The 25,620-nt window shown below is 43.4% G+C and overlaps 2 protein-coding genes across 2 annotated transcripts; one reads left to right on the plus strand and one right to left on the minus strand.

Annotated features, from left to right (window-relative positions):
* The first annotated feature begins 3,041 nt into the window (after positions 1–3,041).
* RPL7L1 (ribosomal protein L7 like 1) lies at positions 3,042–8,156 on the plus strand. The gene is made up of 7 exons (XM_082638692.1): positions 3,042–3,342; positions 3,964–4,072; positions 4,747–4,910; positions 6,016–6,153; positions 6,826–6,935; positions 7,072–7,286; positions 7,711–8,156. Exons 1-6 carry the CDS (start codon positions 3,302–3,304, stop codon positions 7,278–7,280), a joined length of 771 nt encoding a protein of 256 aa, XP_082494818.1. The 5' UTR covers positions 3,042–3,301; the 3' UTR covers positions 7,281–7,286; positions 7,711–8,156.
* A 15,056-nt stretch (positions 8,157–23,212) lies between these two features.
* PEX39 (peroxisomal biogenesis factor 39) lies at positions 23,213–24,077 on the minus strand. The gene has a single exon (XM_082639034.1). It carries the CDS (start codon positions 24,056–24,058, stop codon positions 23,726–23,728), a length of 333 nt encoding a protein of 110 aa, XP_082495160.1. The 5' UTR covers positions 24,059–24,077; the 3' UTR covers positions 23,213–23,725.
* Between the last annotated feature and the right edge of the window lie 1,543 nt (positions 24,078–25,620).

The following is a 25,620-nucleotide window of genomic DNA, read 5'->3' on the forward strand; positions in this document are numbered from 1 at the left end:
AGACAGTACTGAAATAACTTATTGTGGGATATGTTAGGAAAGGGATCCTGGAGTCAATTCAAAGAACCACAAAATGTTGGTCCTGAAAGGAGTCTTTTAAAAAAAAGTATAGTCAAGTGGTTTCTAAAACAGGCAAATTACAAGAGCCTAATTACCCAGAGAGTGCTTTCTTAAACTAATACGTAAATGATAAACAAAAGCAAAGCACAACTCTAAGTCTTCCTCCCATTCCAGGCCCCACTCCCATTTCCCAAAAATAACCCTCATCAACTCTTTCTTGTACATCCTTCCAAAACTGTTATATACAAGTACATCTATAGCCAAGAAACAAAAACAACAAAACAACTGGGAACCACTCTCTTAACACCCTATTCTCTTCTGTATCTTGCGTTTTCAAATGTAACCAAATATCTGGGAGTTTTATAGTCAGGATTCTTTGGTTTTAAGCATCAGAAACCAATCTGCTTGGTTAACCAGCATAAAGGAGTTTTATAGGAAGGATAAAAATTAAAGGGAAGATTGAAGAACTTAAAGGCTTGAGAGGGACTTCCCTGGTGGTCCAGTGGGTAAGACTCCAAGCTCCCAATGCAGGGTACCCAGGTTTGATCCCTGGTCGGGGAACTAGATCCTGCATGCATGCTGCAACTAAAGATCCCACATGCCAAAACAAAGATCCTGTGTGCCACATCTAAGACCCAGCACAGCCTAAATAAATAAATAAATAAATAAATATATATATATATATATATATTTTTTTTTAAAGGCTTGAGAAAGATAGGAATAAGAAAACTCCAAAAGGTCTTAGTAGGTGGAAATCCTTAAAAGTCTCCTCCTTTTCTTCCATCATCACTCTGCTGAAGATTCAAAACCTGGAAGAGAGGGTCTTATGGAGAAGTGGGAGGAGTTGATAAGAGCTTCCAGAGACTCCTTCAGTTTATGTATTGGGAGGGCAAGTGTGTTTGGATTAGATACCCCACCCTCCAAAGACTGTATGCAATGAGGGAGCGATCAGTCCAAAAGAGAAATGGATGGATGTCGGTGGGCAAAAAAATAAAAAATACTCCCCATCGAGATTTTGGGACACAAAGACTTACCTCACTGCGTATAATTGCATAGTCTTCCATAAATTTTTTAACCATTCCCTAATGATGGACAACTGAAATGGTCAAGAAAAAAGAGAACAGAGGCCTATGAGGACAGGCTAAAAAGAATGATTCTTGAGGCTGTAAATGGCCCTGCCCCGTTCTCATTCAGGAATGTCAGTTAAAAATCTCATGTCTTGCCCAGGGCCCAGGGCATATGCTCAATGGTCAGTAAGCATGTTTTCAGTTAGTGAACATGTTTGGGTTCAAGAGGACTCCGTCTCTTTTTTCTCTGGATCAGCCTGGTGGAACAATGGCTTTCACACTGAGAATAAGTGCTCTTCTAGGACCATCTGCTGGCATTGGAAAGCCTTTCCTGAATCTCCGCCTCCGAGTCTTTCAGCCAGGAGTATTGTTGTATTGTTAATACCTCTGAAATACCTTCCGTTCCACAGAACCTACCTTTTATCTGTAGACAGGGGAAGTTACAAAATGTTTACTTTTTTTGTTTCTTGTTTACTATTTAATGGACACTTTACAGTTTGCCAACCTTTCTGTTTTTGCCTTTCCACAAAGTAAGACACATGGTGAGGTGCTGAAAAAGCGAGTAAAAATGAGGCTCACGCCATAGCCTGTGACTCTGAAGACTATGTAGACCTTTGACATTTATTCATCAGCTACTGAGCTCTGCGCAAGGCACTGTCTTTCTGGTTAAACTAATTACATAGCACATACCAATATGATGCCTTGAGCTTAAGATGGTTAACAAGCCCCTGCAGGTGCCCATTGTTGTGAGAGGTGCTGGAGAAGATTCAGAGAAGTATGTGACAAGTTCTCGGTCTCCAGAGAAGCCAGTCTAATCAGGAAAACAAGCCAAACAATACAGGATAAAGTCTGTGGATATGCCTGTAAGCACTGTCAAAATATGACATTGCCTTATACCTTAAGAGAAATATACATACTGTGCTAGACATTTGGCAATGCCTGGAAACATTTTTGTTGTCACCACTGGGGTGGGGATGCTACTGGCATACAGTGGGTAGAAGCCTGGGATGCCGCTAGACATCCTACAATGCACAGGACAACCTCCGTTACAAAGAATTATCTCGCCCCAAATGCAAATAGTGCCGAGACTGAAAAACCTGTGCTAGACTCTTAGGATCAGTGATGAGCAAGGCAGGCATGATCTCTGCTCTCCTAGTATCATGGCGAAGAAATGTTAAAAATATAACAACTTGCTGAAGGAATTCAGGAGGATAGAGCCTACTCAAGAACCCTGCTGGTCACAGACGTGAAGCATCCCCATCACTTTGAAGCATGTTTAAAGTGCAGAATAGCGACCCCCGCCCCCTCCTGAATAAAAAATGTGCGTTTTAACAAGATCCTCAGGTTGCTCCTATGCACATTAATGCTTGAGACGCGCCTGCTCTAGAGGTTTCAGAAAAAAACAGGACGGGACTTTTCATTGTTTTATGAAGACCGGGAAAGAAGGAAGCATATGGCAGGTGGTAAAAAGTATATGAGGGAAGGTCTGGACGTGGTAAGTTGGAATTTCTAGTTTTCGGTTCAGCACCAATAATAATGAACAAAGTGTTAACTGCTTACTGCCAGACTTCGTTTTAAACGCTTTATATGGAGAAGCTCATATAACTCGCCTAAGGCTATGGCAAGATTCATCATTATGTCCATTTAATGGGTAAAGGAAACGAAGGGACATAGGGATTAAAGAACTTGCTCAGGGACCCACTGACGGAGCCAGGCCGACAGAATCAGTGTTGCCTTTTTTCACCGTCCTAAGTAGTCCATATTCACCTCCATCCACACGTGAGAGCCAAAACCATAGCCCCAGCTCACCCCACCCAGAAAAGGAAACGTACAGCCCAGCGAGCGGAAACTGGAGGAGCAGCTCCCACCCCCCACCGGAAGTCGGTGCATTGTGGGAAGCGTTTCGTTGTTTGTTTACACTGCGAGCTCCAGCATTATGAGAGTACAGCTGGAATAAAAAAGGCTGTGTTTTGAAGATAACACGGCTCTAAAAAGCTTCGAAGCGGTGCGAAGGAAGCTCTGTGCAACTTTTGGCGGGAATCGGGGTTAGCAAAACCTCAGCTGTTCACTGCCGCTAAAACGGCCCGGACCGCCCCTCCATGGGCTAGAGTAGACGTCTCTATGGTCGAGTAAACAGAGAAGTTTCTCTCTTCCCCCACGCGGTGGGGCTGCGCATGAGCAGTAGCTGCAGAGTTGGAAAGATGGCGGCGGAAGAGTAAGTACTGGGGGCTCTGAGTCTCTGGCTTGGCGTCTCGAGCATCCGGTGCCATCCATAGTGTTTATTTCTCGGTGGCGGAAAATAAGGATAATTGTGGACTGAAGGGAGAGAATAGGAAAGGTTACAGATTACAGAGGAAGGAGTAAGGAGCCGTAGGGGTTGGGTAGGTCGGTGGGTGGGTGGGCGGGCGGAGGGGGCTGCAGTCGAGTTCGGGTTACCTCAAGGGGAGAGGATTGACTTTTAGGCAGCGGGGCTGGAGAGTGGGTTCCTCCAGCCTGGCTTAAGTGTTACCCCTACAGATGGGTCTTCACCCGTCCCAGCCCCATGGGGCAGAATCTCATCGCTGATGGTGTCTATAAAGCTGCGGCAGTAAAAGCTCCGTTGACGTATATGAGGACCAGTGGTTAAGGGGTTCATGACTTTTTAAAAGGTTTTGGAGACGAGGGAATGTGAGGGGTCCATTTTGAAGACTGGAGCCAGAAACCACAGATTTCAGAGGCGCCTCAGTCCTTAGTAATTTGAAGACAGTAATGTTTCCCGAAGCCCAGGATATCTTTTGGAAACCCATTGAAGATTTGTTTACTTAATACTGTCGCTCGTCTCCATTTTCTGTGTCAGGCCAAGAAAAAAGATCCCTTTGGTTCCAGAAGATCTCCTGAAAAAGAGGAAGGCTTATCAGGCCCTGAAAGCCACCCAGGCAAAGCAGGCGCTTTTGCAAAGGAAGGAGGTAATGGTGGAGAACCAGGTGGAGGGAATTAGAATTTGTATTTGATGAGTTTTATTCATCCAGCATGTGTTGAACTAGATTTGGTACTGACATTCTCTTCTGCCATTGGTTGGATTATACAAAGTATAGGGTTCTTGTGTTTGCTTAGCAAATATGTATCACTTTCCGCAAACAAAATACTGGCATAAAGTTGTTAAGGAAAAAGTGAATGGAGAGTTCCAGGTTCATACCAAGTGACTTGAGAGACCAAACATGCTTGTGTACCTGAAAGAAAACTTTTTTAATATACCGAACGATTTTTGCTATCTGCTAAATGTTTTTGGAGAGATACGTATTTTGGAGGCAGGTAACAAAACAAGTGTGAACTTTATGATGCCTAACACAGTGTTAGGTTCCATAAACACTTGCTGGTAAACATTGGCTGACAGCATGTAAATTAATTGGGTTTTTGTTTATTTAGCAGGGACTTTTCCCGATAAGTTCCCAAGTTTTCTCAACTCCACCTTCACTCGGGTATTTTGGTTTTTCCACTATATAAGAATAGAGGATGTTTGTCTGCGCCCCTTTCCAGAACATAAGGGGAAATAAGCTTTTCAGTAGTGACTAATGAATTACTGTTGTGGAAGTGAAGATGACTAGAGGCATAAAATGGTGATGGTTTGCCTTCTCTGTAGCAGAGGAAAGGAAAAGAGATCAAGTTTAAGCGACTAGAATGGTTCCTACATGATTCCTGGCGGCAACTACGTGACAGGGTGCGACTCAGACGACTAGAAGTGAAACCTCATGGCTTGGAAGTGCCAGATAAACATTCCTTGGCCTTTGTTTTACGCATCGAAAGGTAGGGAACTTGCTGGATTTCATGAGGCTGGGGCAAAACCGTTGGTTCAGCTTTAGGCCCTTTGTAGGGAGATGAGATACTCGGCCTTAAGCCGTTAATGCAAGTTGTGCTAGGGACTCGGGGCTGAGCAAAGCATAGATTTTGTCTTCAAGATTAGGGAGACTGAGCTTAAGCAAACAGACATGAAAATACACACTGACTGCTTTGAGGGTAAAGTGCTGGATGTGGGGACAAGGGGCCCTCTGTGTGGTGTGTCATGGTTTGGGACACTGGGAAGCAGGAACTTGATGAGACCTGCAAACATGAAAGGGTTGGGGGAAGGCTTTCCAGGCACAGATGGAAAAAGTCCTGAAGTGGGGGATCAAGGCATCTTCTAGGAACTGAACCAGGGTCGAGTGGATGGGGCATATTCAGTGCTGGGGACAGTACGTAGTAATGCCTTACCTACTCCTATCAGCGCACACAGCTCTGCCTCTGTTCCCCTCCCCAGTCACCCAAATCAGTAACTTGTGGTTTTTAAATATGTATGAGTCTCCTACCACTGCCGTAATCTCTTTCCTGGCCTAGCACACCAGCTTTCTAGCTGGGTTTCCCGGACTCTGGTGTCATGCTCTTGTTTCTGTTTTATATGCTCCCTCAGTGATTGCCAAACAAATCTGATCATGTCTCCTTTATTTAAAATCTTCCATAGTTTGGTTTTTCTGGGGGTTTTTGGGCCCCGCTGCGTGATTTGTAGGATCTCAGTTCCCCGACCAGTACTGAACCCAGACCCTCGGCAGTGAGAGCTCGGAGTCCTAACCACTGGACCACCAGGGAAGTCCTTAAAATCTTCCATAGCTTTTAATGCTCACAGAAGCCAGCCTGGCTTCCTTAGCTTGATGTGTTCAACCCCCCACCCACACAAATTCAGGGACCATTTCTGTTCCCTTAGCACCTCAGGCATTGCTCCACATAGCATGGAAATGATCTATTTACATAGCTGCTTCCCACTCAATTGCACTTTGTAAGTCACGGTCTGTGTCCTACCCTCTGGGTGCCCAGTAGTGGCAGACATTTCATGGGTGCTTGCTGGACAGAGCCTGACTTCCTCTGGTGTTCATTTCAGGATTAATGGGGTGAGTTTACTGGTGCAGAGGACCGTTGCAAGACTTCGCCTGAATAAGATGTTCAGTGGCGTCTTCATGCAAGTAACTCCTCGAACCATGAAAACCCTTCGTATAGTGGAACCTTATGTGACCTGGGGGTGAGTGTGGATGTTTGTGTGAATTCACGTTTGAGAAGGTTGAGAACATTAGGAGGTACAGGGTACTGTCCTCCAGTGCTCATGTTGCCGTGTCCAGGGGACATTTTGCTGCGGCCACAGTCATCAGTAATCAGCTGCCAGCCGTAAGAGTCTCAGAACATGGGGCGGGTAGAGCAGGGGTTCTCAGAGCGGCTGATAATGGTCTGAACAGGGCTGTGGCAGGGCTTGGTCAGTTGTAGGCTAAGGCTGAGTAAGACAAGTAGAGGACAGATTAATTCTTGGAATCCTGAAGCAGAGCTAGGTAGTATTCCTTCAAACAGTAAAACCCGAAAAAGGCTTGGATTTCATTTCAAACTCTTGAATAGGGTCACTTAAGGCCAAAGTCCTAGACTGTAAGCCAGGACGTATTTTTGCCTGGAAAATAAATATCTTTATTTGGTGAGCATTTGTATGCATAAATTTTAATTTCTAATTACATAGGGCCGCTTGGGTTTTTCACCTCCTTCAGGTGAATTTCTGAGCATCCCAGCTGCAGCATGTTACAGGACACTTTGGGGAGGGGGGGTGGTAGAATCCTTAGCCAGGCTGCTGGACTGTGTGGCCAGTGTAATACAGTGTGCCCGGTGGTCGTGGGGAGGTGGCTGAGGTTGTATTTTACTCTGCCCCACATAGATTTCCAAATTTGAAGTCAGTTCGGGAACTCATCTTGAAACGTGGACAAGCCAAGGTCAAGAATAAAATCATCCCTTTGACAGACAACACAGTGATTGAGGAGCACCTGGGTGAGTGAACACCTTAGGAGTCAGAGCAGAAAGAGTCCCAAGAGCCTGCCAGAGTGCCGAGCTCTGGCATATAAGAGCCTCACTGTGTGTGCTGTGAAAATGTTGAATAAAGGAATCCGAACCTTATGTTTCTTAGGGAAGTTTGGTGTCATTTGCTTGGAAGACCTCATTCACGAAATTGCCTTTCCGGGGAAGAATTTTCAGGTGATCTCAGGGTTCTTGCGCCCTTTCCAACTCTCAGTGGCCCGTCACGCTACCAAGAATAGAGTGGGCTTCCTCAAGGAAATGGGCTCACCTGGCTATCGAGGTGAACGCATCAATCAGCTTATCCGGCAGCTGAACTAAACCCAGGTAAGGCAGGGCTGAAAACTGCCCTTGGGCTGACTTTGGCTGGGCTATGCCTTGCCTCTTAAAAGATCTTTTTGCATTTACGAGTGTATGAGAATAACTCGGGTTAGGGGAGCTGGTATTCCCAAGTCTAATGGATGGAGATACTTGGAACAGTGAATGCCTGGTTAGGGCATGGGGTTTTGTGCACCCCAAGAGTTACAGGACAGAAAACACTGACTAACCAAAAAACCTTCTGTGTTGCTGTGGTCATTTAGCTGGAGATGGAGAGAGAATAATATTGAAAACTAATTTCTAAAAGGACCTGAAGATCTAAATCATCACTTCTGTTGAAGGAATGTTAATTCTTTGAAATTGCTCTTTATTGTGATTACTCTTAGGTGCCAAGTTGCATTTGAATTAATGAAGTTGTGTTTTTCTTCCTCAGCATATCTGAAAGCACAGTGCATTGGAAGCATGTGTTTTTGTTTTATGGAATTGTTACCCAGTATCCTCAAGCAAGATTATTTTCTGCTGTATCTTCAGAAACTGGAGGGGAAGGGTCAGGGAAAAGATGGTGATGTTCAGGGCAGGCACTTTTCATCCCACTTCAGTTCCAAGAAAAAGTTCCTGTGTGTTTTCTGGAAAGACCGCCGTCCACCTCTGAAACCAGCAAAGGACCTGTGCCATGGAGGAGGGAGTCCTGTTTTATCACACCTATCCTGGGATTTAACGTTGGTGAACGAACGAATACTCACATATGAATACAAGACAGCAGTGGACCAGGCCCAGGGGCATATTGAACCTGGGGTATCCAAGGGCCTTGTTTTGGAAAGAACTTGAAATACAATTAGAAGCGTACAAAAACAATGCTCTAAAAAAAAAACACCAGTGCCCTGTTGTCTGCTGTAAGTCTGTGTTCTAACTTCCGTGATGGCTTGGCTTAGTGAGCTCTCCGACTGGCTGGCTGTAGCTTCCTTATCATCTTTGCAACTGGCTTAGTGCTTTTCTCTAGCTCAGGATTTTAACCGACTCTTGGATCTATGTGAAGGGGAGGACCCTTTCCCCAGGAAAACATGCATACACTCCAGTTTTTTTCTTGGAAGTTCAGGGTGTTTGTAGATCTTTCTCAGGGACCCAGGCACCTTATGTGAAGAAGTCCTGCACTACCACCAGGATTGGTCACACAGGCTCTGACCTGGCTAGTTTCCTCTGGTTCTGTGCCCTGTGGAAGACCATGGCTTACCAAGGTGGCTTTTTTTCCCTTCAAGCCAGTGGGTGTTTCCTATTAAGAACATGGTGGGGGCCTCCCTGGTGGCGCAAGTGGTTGAGAGTCCGCCTGCCGATGCAGGGGATACGGGTTCGTGCCCTGGTCTGGGAGGATCCCATATGCCGCGGAGCGGCTGGGCCCGTGAGCCATGGCCGCTGGGCCTGCGCGTCCGGAGCCTGTGCTCCGCAACGGGGGAGGCCACAACAGTGAGAGGCCCGCATACTGCAAAAAGAAAAAAAAAAAAAAAAAAAAAAAAAAAAAGAACATGGTGGTATATTGCTGAGCCCCTGTGCCTTTAATCAGTTGATCTAAAAAAGAAACAAAATTTTATTCGAGCCAAATTTGAGGATTATAACCCAAGAGGAGCATCTCACAAAGCCCTGAGAACTGTTCTGCCCATTAGAAGTCAAGACACAGTTGTATAAGCTTTTTGAGACAGGAGGGTCGTACATCAAATGACATAATTGACAATTTACATAATCCAGACCTGAGCACCATGTGACCTCTTACCAAGAAGGAATTTTACCCTTAAGGAATTGTCTTAGGAGAACGTTTCTCTTTATGGTTGAGTGGAAATTTCTGCTGATGGGGAAGGTTTGGTCGATGCATAATGCAGATAACACAGTGCACAGTGGTGGGCGAGAGGAGGCCAAAGGGCACAGATTTTTTGTTTAAATTTTTCTTGTCTTGCCATAAGATATGTATCTTGTAATTTGCCCCTGTTGATCATTAATCTTTTGACAGAAAGCATGAGGTGACCAAATGTTTGGTCCCTCAAAGCTAGGGGGCTGCCTGCCCGCCTCAGTGTCCATCATGTCCCTTGATGCTGGGTCCTAGTAGCCCGGTTCTCTCTCTTAGAGGGTTATACTGGCAGAATATTTGTCAAGGATTGACAGCCAATTCCAACTTGTCCAAAAAGGTACTTAAGCCAGTTTTCCTTGCATGTACGTTGTGTATGTACATAATTTTATAGAAAACTATAGATGTGATCTATAGTTCCAAGTCGTGCAAGCATCATTATCTTAGTAGGAGCAAATGACACTGTGAAAGGCAAGAAACTATCACCTTCTAAGTTCCACAAACTCATTTAAATTGGTAGTAGGAGGAACAATTATTAGCAAAAGTTCAAGCCAAAATTCTGAACCAAACCATTTTTGTAGTATCTATTTCCTCTAAACTGGGAGAGAAGATCGTTCAGAGCAAAAGTTTGACTCTTCATGGGTCATCAGGTGAATTAAATATCACGGCCAAATGGTAGTACCATTGGAAAACTGATAAGAGACCAGTGTGCCTGCACTAAAGGCAGACTGACAGCTTGGCAGGAACTGTTTCCAAGGCTGCCTGTAAGTAAGTGACCAAGGGAAACCAATTGTGAATCTCCCTACTGGGGGGAGCCAAGGTCATAAACTTGTTCCATAAATCCACTGGTTCCTGTTAGGAGCTACCTGATATTCAACATCTAATATAAAGGATTATTTATGGCCAGAACAGGCAGCATTAATTAGCTGGTTAAAAGGGGTCTCACTGGGCTTCCCTGGTGGTGCAATGGTTAAGAATCTGCCTGCCAGGGCTTCTCTGGTGGCGCAGTGGTTGAGAGTCCGCCTGTCGGCGCAGGGGACACGGGTTTGTGCCCCGGTCCGGGAAGATCCCACATGCCGCGGAGCGGCTGGGCCCGTGAGCCATGGCCGCTGAGCCTGCGCATCCGGAGCCTGTGCTCCGCAACGGGAGAGGCCACAACAGTGAAAGGCCCGCGTACCACACACACACAAAAAACCCAAAAGCGAGTTTCAGTTCATTCAAGAGAGGCCTGATATGGTCCCTTCCAACATGGCTGCAAGGAGTCCTTTATCTGATGTCTTTTCCAATATGAATAATGTCCTGGTTGCAGGTCATGGTGGATCTGATCTTCATCCAAAGTTAGAGTACTGTGATAGCCTTCAGAAACAGTGTCCTTTTTTTGTTGTTGTTTTTAGCGGTACGCGGGCCTCTCACTGTTGTGGCCTCTCCCGTTGCGGAGCACAGGCTCCGGACGCTCAGGCTCAGCGGCCATGGCTCACGGGCCCAGCCGCTCCGTGGCACGTGGGATCTTCCCGGACCGGGGCACAAACCCGTGTCCCCTGCATCGGCAGGCGGACTCTCAACCACTGCGCCACCAGGGAAGCCCAGAAACAGTGTCCTTTTAATTAAACTTTGCAAGGAGCTATCTGAGAAGTGAGTCTTAGCCAGTAAATACCTGAATTAACAAAACTAGAATATTCATAATCTTTTTCTTTCTAAAGTTAACCTCATTTCTACCAAATATCTGGTTAACTGACCATATAGCTAGCTATAAATGACAAAAGACTTTAAGAGTCAAGGTTAAAGAACTTGATTACAATGCAATTGAAAAGAAACTTGGTTACTGCTGCGACATACACTAAAATTATGACTGATATCACTTACCAGGACATACCAGAATTTGGGGAGTTCCACTTAATTTCTAGAATGCATATATTAATGTTTACACATATGACATAAACTAAGAAGTTTTATCACCATCTATTTAACTGCTTCCCATTTAACATACCAAATAAGCCTAATTAGTTTAATATTCCTCTCTCTGAGATGGAGAGAAAACAAATATTTTGAGGTGCTCCAGGGACCCTTTGGAAAACCTCAAAGTTAGAGGTCAAATGACCTTCATTTAGTATTTGATCTTTGAAAAGTTCGTCAAAAATATCAAAAAGTTATGGGCTTCCCTGGTGGCGCAGTGGTTGAGAGTCCACCTGCTGATGCAGGGGACACAGGTTCGTGCCCCGGTCTGGGAGGATCCCACATGCCGCAGAGCGGCTGGGCCCATGAGCCATGGCCGCTGAGCCTGCGCGTCCGGAGCCTGTGCTCCGCAACGGGAGAGGCCACAACAGTGAGAGGCCCGCGTACCAAGAAAAAAAAAAAAAAAAAAATCAAAAAGTTTTAAAACACTTGGTCAAATAGAATCACATGTCACTGTGAAACGATACCAATTCATTTAACCAGCGTGACGATAAAAGATCTCAATAGCAGGGAATTTCCTGGTGGTTCAGTGGTTAGGACTCGCTGCGCACACTGCCAGGGCCCCAGGTTCGATCCCTGGTCGGGGAACTAAAATCCCATGAGCCAAAAGCATGGCCAAAAAAATAAACTTAAAAAAAAATCTCAATGGCAAATACAGATCACTTAAACACAAAGAAACAATCTATTACCAAAAGCAGTTCAATATTTTAACAAAATTTTGTCCTCTTAGAGGACCAAATTCAGGTTTTGTACCACTTTACCTTTAAAACATTTCCTTAATTAAGTTCAATCTTATCTCAGCCAATTTTGACCATGCACAAAACTCTCAGTGTTCCTTTTCCACAAACTTTCCACAACTTTCTGTATCTATTCAGAAACAACCAACTCTAGGACAAAACCTTTTTTCCTTTAACCAAATGCATTTTCAATCCTCATACCTTCTTTGCTGAAAACACACATCCTACTTCCTTGCATACTGAAATGTTTCCCTTATAATTCTTAACCTTAAAACCTTAATTTTTCTCTGGAATTCCCTGGTGGTCCAGTGGTTAGGGCTCTGAGCTTCCACGGCAGGGGGCACAAGTTCGATCCCTGGTCAGGAAACTAGATCCTGCATGCCACACATGGCGCAGCCAAAAAAAAAATTAAAATGCTGTTTGTCATATCAGCATTTCCTGATTGACAAACTGATGCTTATGCTTTAGTTTTCCTCTTCTAAGAACTTAGACCTCCCCAGCAATTAATGTTCCAGAATTGTATCCTGTTTGAAATGACCCGGATAGTGAATGAATTCTCATAAGTTACTTTGGTTTAGTTTCAAGTTACCAAAATCTGCAGATACTAACCTTTTTTTTCTGGCTGCACCATGTGGCTTGCTGGATCTTAGTTCCCTGACCAGTGATTGAACCTGGGTCTCCGGCAATGAAAGCACAGAGTCCTAACCACTGGACCACCAGGGAATTCCCTGGTTCGACTTCTTTTAGGTGGCTCAGTTTCTCCCAATGACAGCCTAAAACCATCTTGGGTGCTCGGAACACTAGGTGATCAGCCTCTGTCACGCCGCCTGGATGAGCAGTACTTACTTAATGACTGTAATGGGGTTTCCCTATGGGACTGCTACACGTCATGAAAATTGATCCTCAGACACTTCCCAAAGATCCTCAGTCATCTGAGGATGGCTTGTGGCTGGAAGGAGCAAAATGTCCCTTTATTCTTTGGCGCTGAATAATTCAGTCCCTGATTTCACTAGCAAAAGTTCTGTTCAGACCATATATCTACTTTTTTTTTTTTTAAGCCAAATTTAACAAAAACCCAGCCACATGTTTCCCTGGGCCTCTTGCCCAGACCCCCTAGGTGCCTAGGAAATGCACTGGTGCCCCTTAAGACTCTAAGTTTTTTTTTTTTTTTTCTTTTTTTTGCTGTACGCGGGCCTCTCACTGTTGTGGCCTCTCCCGTTGCGGAGCACAGGCTCCGGACGCACAGGCTCAGCGGCCATGGCTCACGGGCCCAGCCGCTCCGCGGCATATGGGATCCTCCCAGACCGGGGCACGAACCCGTATCCCCTGCATCGGCAGGCGGACTCTCAACCACTGCGCCACCAGGGAGGCCCCAAGACTCTAAGTTTTAAGTGAAAACCTGCTCAAATAAAATTTTTAGGATCAACACCCAAACAATGAGATCCAAATATCAGGAGAATCCACCAAAAACACCTGGGGAGCGCTGAGAAGCAGGTGGGGCTCAATGGGCCCATGCTGGCACCGAGCACTTGTTCTGCATAGACTCCCGGTGGCCTCTGGCAGGAGTCTCTGATATCCTGCTGACTACACCAAGCATATGTCGATGAAAAATTTTTATCAATCTAAAAAAGAAATGGAAAATTTTATTCGAGCCAAATTTGAGGATTATAACCCAGGAAGAGCATCTCACAAAGCCCTGAGAATTGTTCCTCCCATTAGAAGTCAAGATACAGTTATATATGCTTTTTGAGACAGAGGAGGGCTGTACATCAAATGACATATTATTGACAATTTACATAATCCACATCTGAGCACCATGTGACCCCTTATCAAGAAGGAATGTTACCTTTAAGGAATTGTCTTAGGAGAATGTTGCTCTTTATGGTTGAGTAGAAATTTCTGCCGATGTAAAGGTTTGGTCAATGCATAATGCAAGATACACAATGCGCAGTGGTGGGAGAGAGGAGGCCAAAAGGCAGAGAAGATTTTTTGTTTAAATTTTTCTTCTCTTTCCATGAAATATGAATTTTATTTCACAGTTAACTGGCTCAAGAGTGAACCTGCCAGAATTAGATGTTATAGATGCTACTCTTATACTGTAAAGCATTGTGAAGTCAGATTACTTTAAAATGATGTATCAAAAAGTCACAGGAAAAGAGCAGTTGAGTGTGGAAGCCCAGGGTTTATATCCCAGATCTGTCATATACTAAGTATGGAAATGTTTCCACTCGCCTATAAAATGGGGCTAATATAGTCTAGCCTGTCTGCCTCCCATGGTTAAGAGTATTAAGCAAAACAACAGTTTTTAACTTAGAAATCTATGTAAAGGAAGTTTTAAAAATTATGCTCTTCTGTATTGTGTACCATGTTATATACCATTCCCTGAACAAGTTATGGGACTATCCTTTTTTCTGGGGAAAATTAGTCCCATTAGTGTGTGCTAATGTGGGATCATGACAGTCAACATAAATACCTGATATGTTCTAGGTGTAGGGAGAACAAAAGACCTAGTTTCAGGAAACAGTAGTAGGTGCAGTGAGCCATGCGGCTGATTTAAAGAGACTGACTTTAAAAGGTAGTTAAAGCTTTTCCTTGGCTCTAGAGCCTCTAGCCCCTTGCCTGACCCAGCTGGTTCTTAGAGCCTAAGGTTCTAGGGGTTGTTGTTGACTGGCTCTTTTTTATGCTTTGAGATTTCATTTGTTGTCATTCTGGGGCCAAGTGTTTTCATCAAACCTTTTTTTTCACCGCCTATCTGGAGAATGGCTGTCTGAAATAAAAATGCCACTTGGATCCCAAATTCACTTCCACGACCACCAGAATAAGCTGAATCGGGAGATAAACACTAACCTCTACACTCCTAAGAAATCGTTCCCAGTTGGTCAGAACCGTTCAGTGTGTCCTAAGTAGCATTTTAAAAATAAAAACATCTATGCACTGCAAGTAGTAAAGTATGAGATTTGTTTCAATTACATATAAGGACTGAAACAGGATTACATTTTTTTTTCTTTTTTTTAATTGAGGCTCACTGTCTAGAGATACAAATACAAAACAGCCACAGTGGGGCTTCCCTGATGGCGCAGTGGTTAAGAATCTGCCTACCAATGCAGGGGAAACGGGTTCGAGCCCTTGTCTGGGAAGATCCCACATACCGCGGAGCAACTAAGCCCGTGCGCCACGACTACTGAGCCTGTGCTCTAGAGCCCGCGAGCCACAACTACTGAGCCCGTGTGCCACACCTACTGAAGCCCTCGTGCCTGGAGCCCGTGCTCCGCAACAAGAGAAGCCACTGCAATGAGAAGCCCGCGCACGGCAACAAAGAGTAGCCCCGGCTCGCCGCAACTAGAGAAAGCCCACGCGCAGCAATGAAGACCCAATGCAGCCAAAAATAATAAATAAATAAATTAAAAAACAACCACCACCACAGTGATGCTCCCAGAAGGCTTAAGTCCAGCTGATAGGTGGTGGTGAATGCATAAAAGAGAAACAGCAGAGTGGCCAGTATCCAGGGTCCTAGTCTATGCAGGACACAGTCACACCCTCCAGATCTCAGAGTTATATCGACTGAAAGATGCACAACCTAAAAGTTGAGAATTATGTTTTATTTGGTGGACTTTCTGAGCACTCAAGCCTGGGAGGCAGCTTCTCAAGATAGTTCTGAGAGGCCGCTCCAAAGAGGTAAGGGAGCAGCCTTTACAGGATATACAGGAGTTCTGCAGCAAAAAAAATGTAGTCAGAACATCAGAAGATGACTATTAAAGAAAACCAAACATCTCAAGTTAACAAATTTAACACTTTTCTATGTATAAGAAGATGCAAGAGTCTGGGCTTATTGAAATCATTCCTTTGCTATGTACCTTAGCTGTCCAGGGCCAGTATCCTCTTCTTTCCCTTCCTGAGTCCCCTCAGGGTGCACCCTTCGGGTGGCTGCAGTGGCTGAGGGCTTGGCAGTGGCAGCCCGTTTGTCTCTCCTCGAGTTCCCTCAGGGCTCACTGTCAGGGGCGTTTGTAGTGGCTGATGGCGTGATGGCCGCAGCATCCTTTGTTTGTTGATATGGCAGGCAACATTTTTCACCCACAGTGCTTCTCCTTAGTAATAAAATTCGACCAACATTTGAGAGACATTTCATGACCAATTTTGTCCCATGGTGCTAGGAAGGCTCATTCCTAGATCAGGCAAAGATTCTGTTGATAGCCTACTCAATGTGTTAACTTTTTTTGGATTAGGCCCTGTTGATAATCTAAAATTCTCTGGATCACCTGTCTTACTAGTCTATTATGATCCAGGAAATGTTTTCCCTTGTTGCTTCTTCTCATATCTAGAATCACACTGTTACAATTATTGATCTATTTCCTCAAGATGTTTAGCCATCATTAATTTTGTTGGAGACCTGGTTACACATTGGGTAATGCAAGAGACAATCTTATAAACTAGATGGGATAAGTAATAAAGCTAGTAACATTAATAAGGTCATAGTACAGCAGAAAGAGACACAAAGCATAAACAATCTGGAAACGAAGAGAACAAATTAAAACAATGATTAGTATAACTAGTTGTAATTTGGTTGTAATAAACCATCAAGTCCACAGGAGACCCAGCTGGAGAAGCCAAATTCTGTAAGGATTAGGTAGAGTGAAAAAGATAAATGTTTCATCTTTGTTTATAAAGGTATACTTTATCAACTTTTTGTAGGTCATGGCATAAGAGGAAAGGTTTTTCTAGAAAACAAAGATTAAAAGCCAGGATATTACAGAAAAAGTCATTAAAATTATAAATCATGTTTATCAGTTCATTCAGTCCCATGTAATTAATTTCTGATGATCTGGATGAAGTGTTCAGGTTTTCCATTAGAGTTTTGTAATTTCTTACCTAGTTCAGTGGTATGATCCAAAAATTATCAGAAACTTGTATTTGTCAGAAATCCTTTTTATGAATTTTCTTGAAGATTTTCATTTTATAAAAGCATCAGAGTAAAACAATGATTATCTATAAATGACAAGACTTAAATGGCATGGTTAAAGATCTGATTACAAGGCAATCGGCAAGAAACTTGGATATTTCTGTGACATGTAACATTTTAAGATAATAACTAGAATTATGACTGATAACACTATACCAGAGCATATCAGAATTTTAGGAATTTCACATAAATTTTGGAATATCTATAACATTTATCCATACAACTAAGGTTCATCTCCAATCATTTGACAATGTTTCTCAAGTAATTTAACATACCAAATAGGCCTAATTAGTTTAATATTCCTCTCTGAGATGTCTTAGGCTTCCTTTGAAGCATCCCAGAGTTAGCCAGAGGTCAAAAGAACTTTTGTTAGAATTTGATATTTGGGATATTTGTCAAAAATATTAACACTTGGTCAAATAGGATCACAGGTCACTGTGAAATAATACTCACTTAACCAAAGTGATAAAAAATTTCAAAAAAAAAAAAAGATCACTTAAAGGCAAAAAAGCTCACAAAATCTGTTACCAAAAGCAGTATTTCAAGAAAACTTTATTCTCTTAAAAGAGAGAACCAAATCCAGTCTTGCACCAGTCTACTTTTAATAACAAATTCCATTTACAAAATTAAATTGAATCTAATATGAGCCTGACCATGTATAAAACTCCTTTTTCAGGGCTCCCTTTTTACAAATCTTCTACAAGTTTCTGTATTCATATTAATTTGTCCCTTATTTTTTAATACAGAAATAACCAGCTCTAGGACAAAATCATTCTTTCCCCTTAACAAAATGTACTTCCATTCCTCATACCTTCTTTTGCTGAAAACACACATCCTACTTTCCTTGCATACTGAAATATTTCCCTTATTATCTTTAGTAGTTCTAATTACATACTACAATTTTAACTTAAAAACCTTAATCTCTAGCACAAACCAACAAGCAGCAAGTAATTATAAGCTGTTTGTCATACCAGCATTCCAACTGGAGTACCCCATAACCTCTAGAAACACACAAAATAATTTCTTTCCTCAATGTGGTACAAGGTATGTTTGTAATAAACCCAGACATCTTTAGTTCTTCCTTTCCTAAGAAGAATAAAGTGATTAACTTTAGACCTGTTTAGCAATTAGTGTTTCACCATTTTACCTCATTTGAAACAACCTGGACATTCAATAAATTCCCATCATTTAACTTAACTTAGCAAAACGCAAGTTACCAAAAATCTAGAGAAACTATTTTAGACAGACATACCCAAGACATAATTATTTCTAAAAGAGTTCACCTGAAAACTCTTATCTCATTTACCTTCATTTTATAACTTATGAAAATATTATCCTACCATGTTAATTTGTTGCTGTTGTTGTTGACAAAGTCTGTAACAGAAATAACATGAATGCGGGGCTTCCCTGGTGGCACAGTGGTTAAGAATCTACCTGCCAATGCAGAGGACACGGGTTCAAGCCCTGGTCTGGGAAGATCCCACATGTCATGGAGCAACTAAGCCCGTGCACCACAACTACTGAGCCTGCGCTCTAGAGCCCACGAGCCACAACTACTGAGCCTGTGCTCTAGAGCCCACTAGCCACAACTACCAAACACTGTGTGCCTAGAGCCCGTGCTCCACAACAAGAGAAGCCACCACAATGAGAAGCCCACACACCACCAAGAAGAGTAGCCCCCACTCGCAACTAGAGAAGGCCCGCACACAGCAACGAAGACCCAACACAGCCAAAAAAAAAAAAAAAGACATGAATGTATTGACTTTAGTAAACCTAGGTACAATACAGTAAGACATGTCTATATTAATTAAGTCAGCGAGCTTAAGCTAGCTTTAATAACAGATGTTATACTATATATAAAATAGATAACCAACAAGGACCTACTGTATGGCACAGAGAACTATACTCAATATTTTCTTCCTTTATAGGAAAAGAATCTGAAAAAGAAAAAAAGTATATATATAAAACTGAACCACGTTGCTGTACACCTGACACTAATACATTGTAAATCAACTATACGTCAATAAAAAAATATTTTTAAAAACGAGATGTTAATATTGAATATTTCTTAGATCACATAAACCTGAAATTCATTCTGACCACTTTCTTTTATATTTAGAAATATTTAGTTTGTAACACCTTACTTTTAAGTCAATTATATAGAGCTCTTTTTAAATTTTAATTTTGATAACATTTCTAGAGGTACATACATCTCATAATAATGTCTCGTAATAATGTACACACACATAAACAGACAAAACTAGAGATCTCATAGCTTCACTTTAAAACTTAGTTATTGGGAGGAACTGTGCAGAAGGGGAGAGGCAGCATGTGGAAAGGAGGGCCTCTGGAGTGTGGAGTTCAGCAGTTCGGGGCCCAATTATTGAAGACAGCTGTGAAGCCACACACTGCTCTGGGTTCTCTGGATCTTCTGCCTCAGTTATAAGCACCTCCTCCATCAAATGTCTTTAAATTCCTGAGAAACTGGAGCTCATTAGTGAGACTACAGACAGCCCTACTCAGTCACCCTGGTGTTCACAGTATCGCAGACAACTACTAACATCCCAACCACAGCTGAGTACCTCTGCAGAGTTTTTTGTAGAAGATTAGACCAATGCCTAATTTGGAAACAGAGAAGGAAATTGAATTAGATAATGAGGATTACTGCATTAAACAAGAATACCTGTTATGAGAAGACCACAAATTATCCTGGGTGACACCAAGAAACTCTGCAGAGTTAACCATAATAAAGGTATCTTCTCAACCTGTCCCATGGGACTTTTATATCAACTTCAAGTTAAAGGAACGTTTAAATAAGGAGTGTGATAATTTGTGTAGCTGGTAACAATACCAAGATGGCTGTATCGTTTGGCACCAATATATAAACTGCTTCACCCTTCAGGATCTTCTTCAATACAGTGAATTTATTACCCATGAAATGACAGTGTTGATTATTTATAACCTCTTGACAATGGTGGAGAAACTACACAAAGCAGAAATAGTCCATGGTGACTTGAGTCCAAGGAGTCTGATTCTTAGAAACAGAATCCACGATCCCTATGATTGTAATAAGAACAATCAAGCTTTGAAGACAGTGGACTTTTCCTACAGTGTTGACCTTAGGGCGCAGCTAGACGTTTTTAACCTCAGCGGCTTTCAGACTGTACAGATCCTGGAAGGACAAAAGATCCTGGCTAACTGTTCTTCTCCCTACCAGGTACATCTGTTTGGTATAGCAGATTTAGCACATTTACTATTGTTCAAGGAACACCTGCAGGTCTTCTGGGATGGGTGCCTCTGGAAACTTAGCCAAAATATTTCTGAGCTAAAAGGTGGTGAACTGTGGAATAAATTCTTTGTGCGGATTCTGAATTCCAGTGATGAGTCCACAGTGTCTGTTCTGCGGGAACTTGCGGCAGAAAGGAATAGGGTGTTTGACACCCCATTCCAAAGTCACCTGAACAAAGCTTTATGGAAGGTAGGGAAGTTAATCAGTCCTGGGGCTTTCCTCTTCCAGCAAGATAGGCAGTCAAGTCTCTCGCAGATTCCTGCCTAAAACCAATGGTTGTACTGTGGAACAGCGGACCTGTATATGCTGTGATTTAATTTAGGTACACTACTAACACGTTTCTGCTTTTTGGTAGAAGTATATTTCTAGGTAACTGGCATTTTCTACTCAACAAGGTACCTCCTCTTGGCCTTGTCTAACAAATAACTGTTTTATTCTAAATGGATTCCGTATTAATGGGTACCTTGTTGTCATTTTTTTAACATCTTTATTGGAGTATAATTGCTTTACAATGGTGTGCTAGTTTCTGCTGTATAACAAAGTGAATCAGCTACACATACACATACATCCCCCTATCTCCTCCCTCTTGCGTCTCCCTCCCATTCTCCCTATCCCACCCCACTAGGTGTCTTGCGTCTCCCTCCCACCCTCCCTATCCCACCCCTCTAGTGAACACAACCTTGTTGTCATTTAACGCATTTGTCTCAACTTTTCCCTGTGCTTTTCCCGTTTGTAATTTGTGACCTGTACCCTTAAGATCACTATGTATTATGTAAAGAATAAAATAGTATTTGTTAAAAAAAAAAAAAAACTTAGTTATTGGGACTTCCCTGGCAGTCCAGTGGTTTAAGACTCCAAGCTTCCACTGCAAGGGACACGGGTTTGATCCCTGGTTGGGGAATTAAGATCCCACATGCTGTGTGGGACAGCCAAAAAAAAAAAAAAAAACTTAGTTATGAATCAGTTATTACAATATAAACTTACTAGTTTATAAGTCACACTTGGAATGAATTAAATTTGCTTGCTCATATGACTAAGCCTTTACTATTTATGGAAAAGACTTTTAAGATTTGTATTTGTCCTTGATAAACCTTTAAGGAGGCTATGAATTAGATTTTGGCTGAGGGAGACTTTCCAGCTGTTTGAGTTTAAAAAGGCCACTTTTTCCTTTTTTTCTTCCTTGGTTTCAGGTTCTTTCTGATTGAGTTAATTAGGCTCAGTCTCAGGTTTCTGTGAGCTGTATTTACATTTCTGTTGTCAAGATTTGCAAGACAGGGACTCCCCTGGTGGTCCAGTGGGCACCAAGGAATTCAGGCGCTTTTGTCAATCTTTTAAGTTGGTTAATTGGCCTGTTGCCCCAAGTAACTGTTGGTCAAGTATCTCAGTGTAATTTTTTCCAGCCGTTTAAATATATTCTTTTAAACTGGGGTAAATAGAGCAGACTTGTTTGGGGCCCTTTAATGTTGGGAACCAATAGTGGGTCCCTCTGGCCCATCCAACCTTAGGTAGTTTTGTATCAAACCTTTAATTTAATCCCATTAATGTCTGTTTTATTTATTCCATTTTTAAGTAACCACCTTAAAATTTCCAACTTATTGGGAAAAAGTCCCTAGACTTTTCCTTCACCTTTTTCTTGTTTTCCTGTTAATCAACCTAATTAAAATTAATTATTGTTTTTATTGTTATCCATAAGACCCACTGAGGGGAAGCAGAGACCACAATAAGGCTTCCCAAACCATTTTTTGGGGGGTGGGGGGTTGTTTTGGGTTTTTTTTCCCCTCATAGGTACTAATAAAACAGCTAGTTATAATGAGAGCTCCCTAAAACTTTACCAATTCAGAGCTTTTCCAATTTAAAGGCTCCATCATCTGGCCATTAATGAGATGTATCTTAATAGTGACTCAAACCAATAAGATGCAAGAGGCATTCCCCACAAGAGAGTGTGAAGGCTGCTGCCTAAACAAGATCCATAAAGTTTATTCCCAAAAACAGTCTAAGAAAGTAAAGGCCTTTGTTGTACAGGCTGACGCAATGAAGGTTAAGATGGCAAAAAAATCCCCGAGAGTTGGTACAGCCAGACAAAAGACTGCTCAGAATCCCAGTCTATTTGATTGGCTGCCAAATGTACACCATATGTGCACCTTTTGGATGGCCGAGACCAAGTTCTCAAAAGCCATACACGCAAAAAGCTGGAAGAAGATCAGGTAGAACATTTACATCTCAAAGACACAGGAAGAGAAATGAAACTTCCCCCAGAAGGGCTTTTATTTGTTTTTGTTTTTTTAAGGTCAGAATTTTGAAAAGATGTTTTTATCAAGTCGGCTTTTTCTAACTTAACTGCGTATTCAATAAATGAGCCCAATCTGAGTCATTTTCAGGGTGAGATTTCCTTTGACTCTCAATTAAGTAGGTACTTGCAAGTATGAGCTCCGTACATTCATGAATCTGGCCGGAGTGTTAACCGGAGGTTGGTTTTCTGATGCCCTTCGTTTTTGTTTGAGAGAATCTATTTCCCGTTTTAAAGTTGAATTCGTCGGGGATAAAATTTACTAGTGCACTTTTATCCTGACAAATTCTTATTAAGGTAGCCAATTTGAGGAAAACATCAGGTCACCCTCTTATCTAAACATTCAGCCCAGACTGCTCAGTACTTTTTTTTTTCCTTTGGCCGCGCGGTGTGGCATCTTAGTTCCCTGACCAGGGATGGAAACTGTGCCCCCTGCAGCGGAAGCGCAGAGGCTTAACCACTGGACCACCAGGGAAGTCCCCAAATATCTTTTCAACTGAGCAAATCCAAGTGTCTTTCAACCGGGTTCCCCCAGTATGTTTCAGCTGGCGGGCATTTTCTTCCAGTGTCTTTCAACTGGGCTCCCCTAGTATCTTTCAACTAGGGAGGTCACTCCCCAATGTCTTTCAAATGGGGAGCCAGGCATCTGTTAGACACTGCCAAATAAAACTCAGGATAATCAACCAATAATCAGGAGATCCAAGAACCAGGAGACTCACCCAAGTTCGTATGAACTCTCCAAGGAGGCGGATGGACACAAGAGGACTCTGCCAGTACCAAGGGTCCGGTTCCTCGTAGAGTTCAGGCGAAGAGGAGAAGTCTACTCTGGTTCCCTCCATGGTCACCAAAACTGTGGACTGAAAAAAAAAAGCAAAACCTCAAAGTTGAGAATTATTTTATTTGGCAGACTTTCTGAGGATGCAAGCCCAGGAGGCAGCCTCTCAGATAGCTCTGAGGGACTGCTCTGAAGGATAGATAGGAGTTCTGCGACAAGATCAGGTAGTCAGAACATCAAAAGATTACTGTTAATTAAAGAAAACCCGACATCCCACGTTAATGAATTGAGCTTTTTTCTGTGAACAGGTAGATGCAAGAGTCTGGGCTCAGTGACACCTTGCCTTTGATATACGCCTTAGCTATCCAAGGCCAGTATCCTGTTCTTTCCCATCTTGAGCCCCCTCAGGGTGCGCTGTTGGTAGTGTCTGCAGTGGCTGAGGGCTTGGCAGCCGGCGGCCCATTTGTCTCCATCCTGGGTTCCCTAGGGCGTGCCGACGGGGCCGCAGTACTGGCTGATGGCTAGATGGCTGCAGCGTCCTTTGCTGATAGGGCAGCAACATTTTTCATTCACAGCTGCAAAGGACCTCGAGCCTCAGGAACCCACTATGTGCCATCTAGGAAGGCGCTGTCGCAGCCTCTCCGGAGCCAGGTTCTTCCAGGAGGGTCCTCTGCCCATAGGGAGGGTCGTCGGGCCTGTGGCCCCGGGTCTGGAAGGGCGGCGCGGGGGCGTCGGCGGAGCCCGAGGCCTCCCAGGGCTTGGGCCTCCGCGGGAGCCGGGACGCCGTGGGTTCGCCGAGGGTCGCCACGACGTTGCGCCTCTCCAGGCCGGGGAGCCTCCGGCCCTGCTGGACCAGCTGCAGGAGCTGCGCCAGGGTCGCCGAGGCCGAGGCTGAGTCCGCGGGTGCAGGAGCCGCGCCAGGTCCGCTCTGACTGCCGGAGGGCTCCATGGCGGAAGTGGAGCCTGAACGCTTCCGGGAGGGATGGGTGCAACCACCGTCGGAGGAAGTGAAGGGGGGCGTAGACTGTACCAAGCGGCCCGGAGAGCGGGGAGCACTGGAGAACATGCTCCGCGCGGAAACGCTTCATCCACACATACACCACTTAACCCGCCCCAGAGCCTCCAACATGGAATGCTTTAGAACACGGGAAGGCTTGCACAGAATGGAACGTGCCTGCCGATGCAGGCAAAAAGACCTGAGTTTGCACACTCGCCCGGGCACCGCGCGCACACCTGCGTTCATGCATGCGCTGAGACTACTGCATAGACACGTGGTGGGGGGAGGGCGCGGAGATAACCTCCATCCCAGGCTCCAGAGCACCAGACAGAAAATAATGGAGATGTCTCCAGTGGTCTCAGGAGAACTGGGAACAAAGGACACCACTGCAGAGCCTCGCCACTCTCTCCCCATTTCCTGCCGTCAGGACTATTCCAGACTTTCCCAGAGGGGAGAAGAGAAGATGAAGGCAGGCCAGGAGTGCTACATTCCCTCCAGCTGCTTGGGAAGCCAATGCCAATAAAACCCAGGTTTCTAAGTTTATCGAAAGCTAGCCTGATCTGGCACAGGCCGCCTTAATCAAGTAAGCAAAGCTTAATTACTACTAATCGGACAAACTGGCATCATCTGCCTCCTGAAGTGTTGCACTGCAGGGACACTACAGGTGCAGGGACATTGCATCTCCTCTGCAGTGTTCCTGCCAAAAGTGTTCACTCTGGATCTAAACTGGAGGAAATGAGCGGACAAACCAAAGTGAGAGACATTCTGCAAAATGACTGGCCTGGATGCTTTATAGATGTTGATACCCTAAAAGACGAAGACAGAAAGAAAAAGACAAGATTGAGGAACTATGTCAGACTAAAGGAGTTGTGAAAAATGCAAAATTCACAGAAAAGTCACAGAAGTAAATTATTATGATAATTATGATATACATGTATCATTTTGCTCCTGTATTGGAGCAAAATGAGGGGAAAATCAGTTACAAAGGACATTTTACCCTTGGGAAATTTTGCACATACTCTGTATATTAGATGACAGTGTTACATCAATGTTAAATTAGGTGGAGTAACTGTGCTTTGGTTATGTGGGAGAATGACCTTGTTCATAGGAGATACATGCTGAAGTATTTATGGGTGAAATGTCATGAGAGAGAGAAAGAGAGAGCGAGCAAGCAAATGTGGCAAAATTGCTAAGAGCTGGTGAATCTAAATGGTTTGAAATTTCTCAAGATACCTCAAAAACAAACGTATGGTTACCAAAGGGTGGGGGGAGGGATAAATTAGGAGTTTGGGATTAACATATACATGCTACTATATATAAAATAATCAACAGGACCTACTGTATAGCACAGGGAACTATAGTCAATATTCTGTAATAACCTATATGGGAAAAGAACCTGAAAAAGAATGGATATATGTATATGTATAACTGAATCACTTAGCTGTACACCTGAAACTAACACAACATTGTAAATCAACTATACTCCAATATAAAAGATAAATAAAAAATAACTT

The sequence above is a fragment of the Mesoplodon mirus genome (genome assembly GCF_964341445.2).
Source record: "Mesoplodon mirus genome assembly, chromosome: 12".
Classification (NCBI taxonomy): domain Eukaryota; kingdom Metazoa; phylum Chordata; class Mammalia; order Artiodactyla; family Ziphiidae; genus Mesoplodon; species Mesoplodon mirus.

Excerpts from the sequence above, each read along its gene's own strand:
- RPL7L1 (XM_082638692.1), top strand. The coding sequence starts at position 3,302 with ATGAGCAGTAGCTGCAGAGTTGGAAAGATGGCGGCGGAAGA. Across the intron at positions 4,073-4,746 it reads CGCTTTTGCAAAGGAAGGAG|CAGAGGAAAGGAAAAGAGAT; the intron begins GTAATGGTGGAG and ends CCTTCTCTGTAG. Across the intron at positions 6,936-7,071 it reads AGTGATTGAGGAGCACCTGG|GGAAGTTTGGTGTCATTTGC; the intron begins GTGAGTGAACAC and ends TATGTTTCTTAG.
- PEX39 (XM_082639034.1), bottom strand. The coding sequence starts at position 24,058 with ATGGAGCCCTCCGGCAGTCAGAGCGGACCTGGCGCGGCTCCTGCACCC.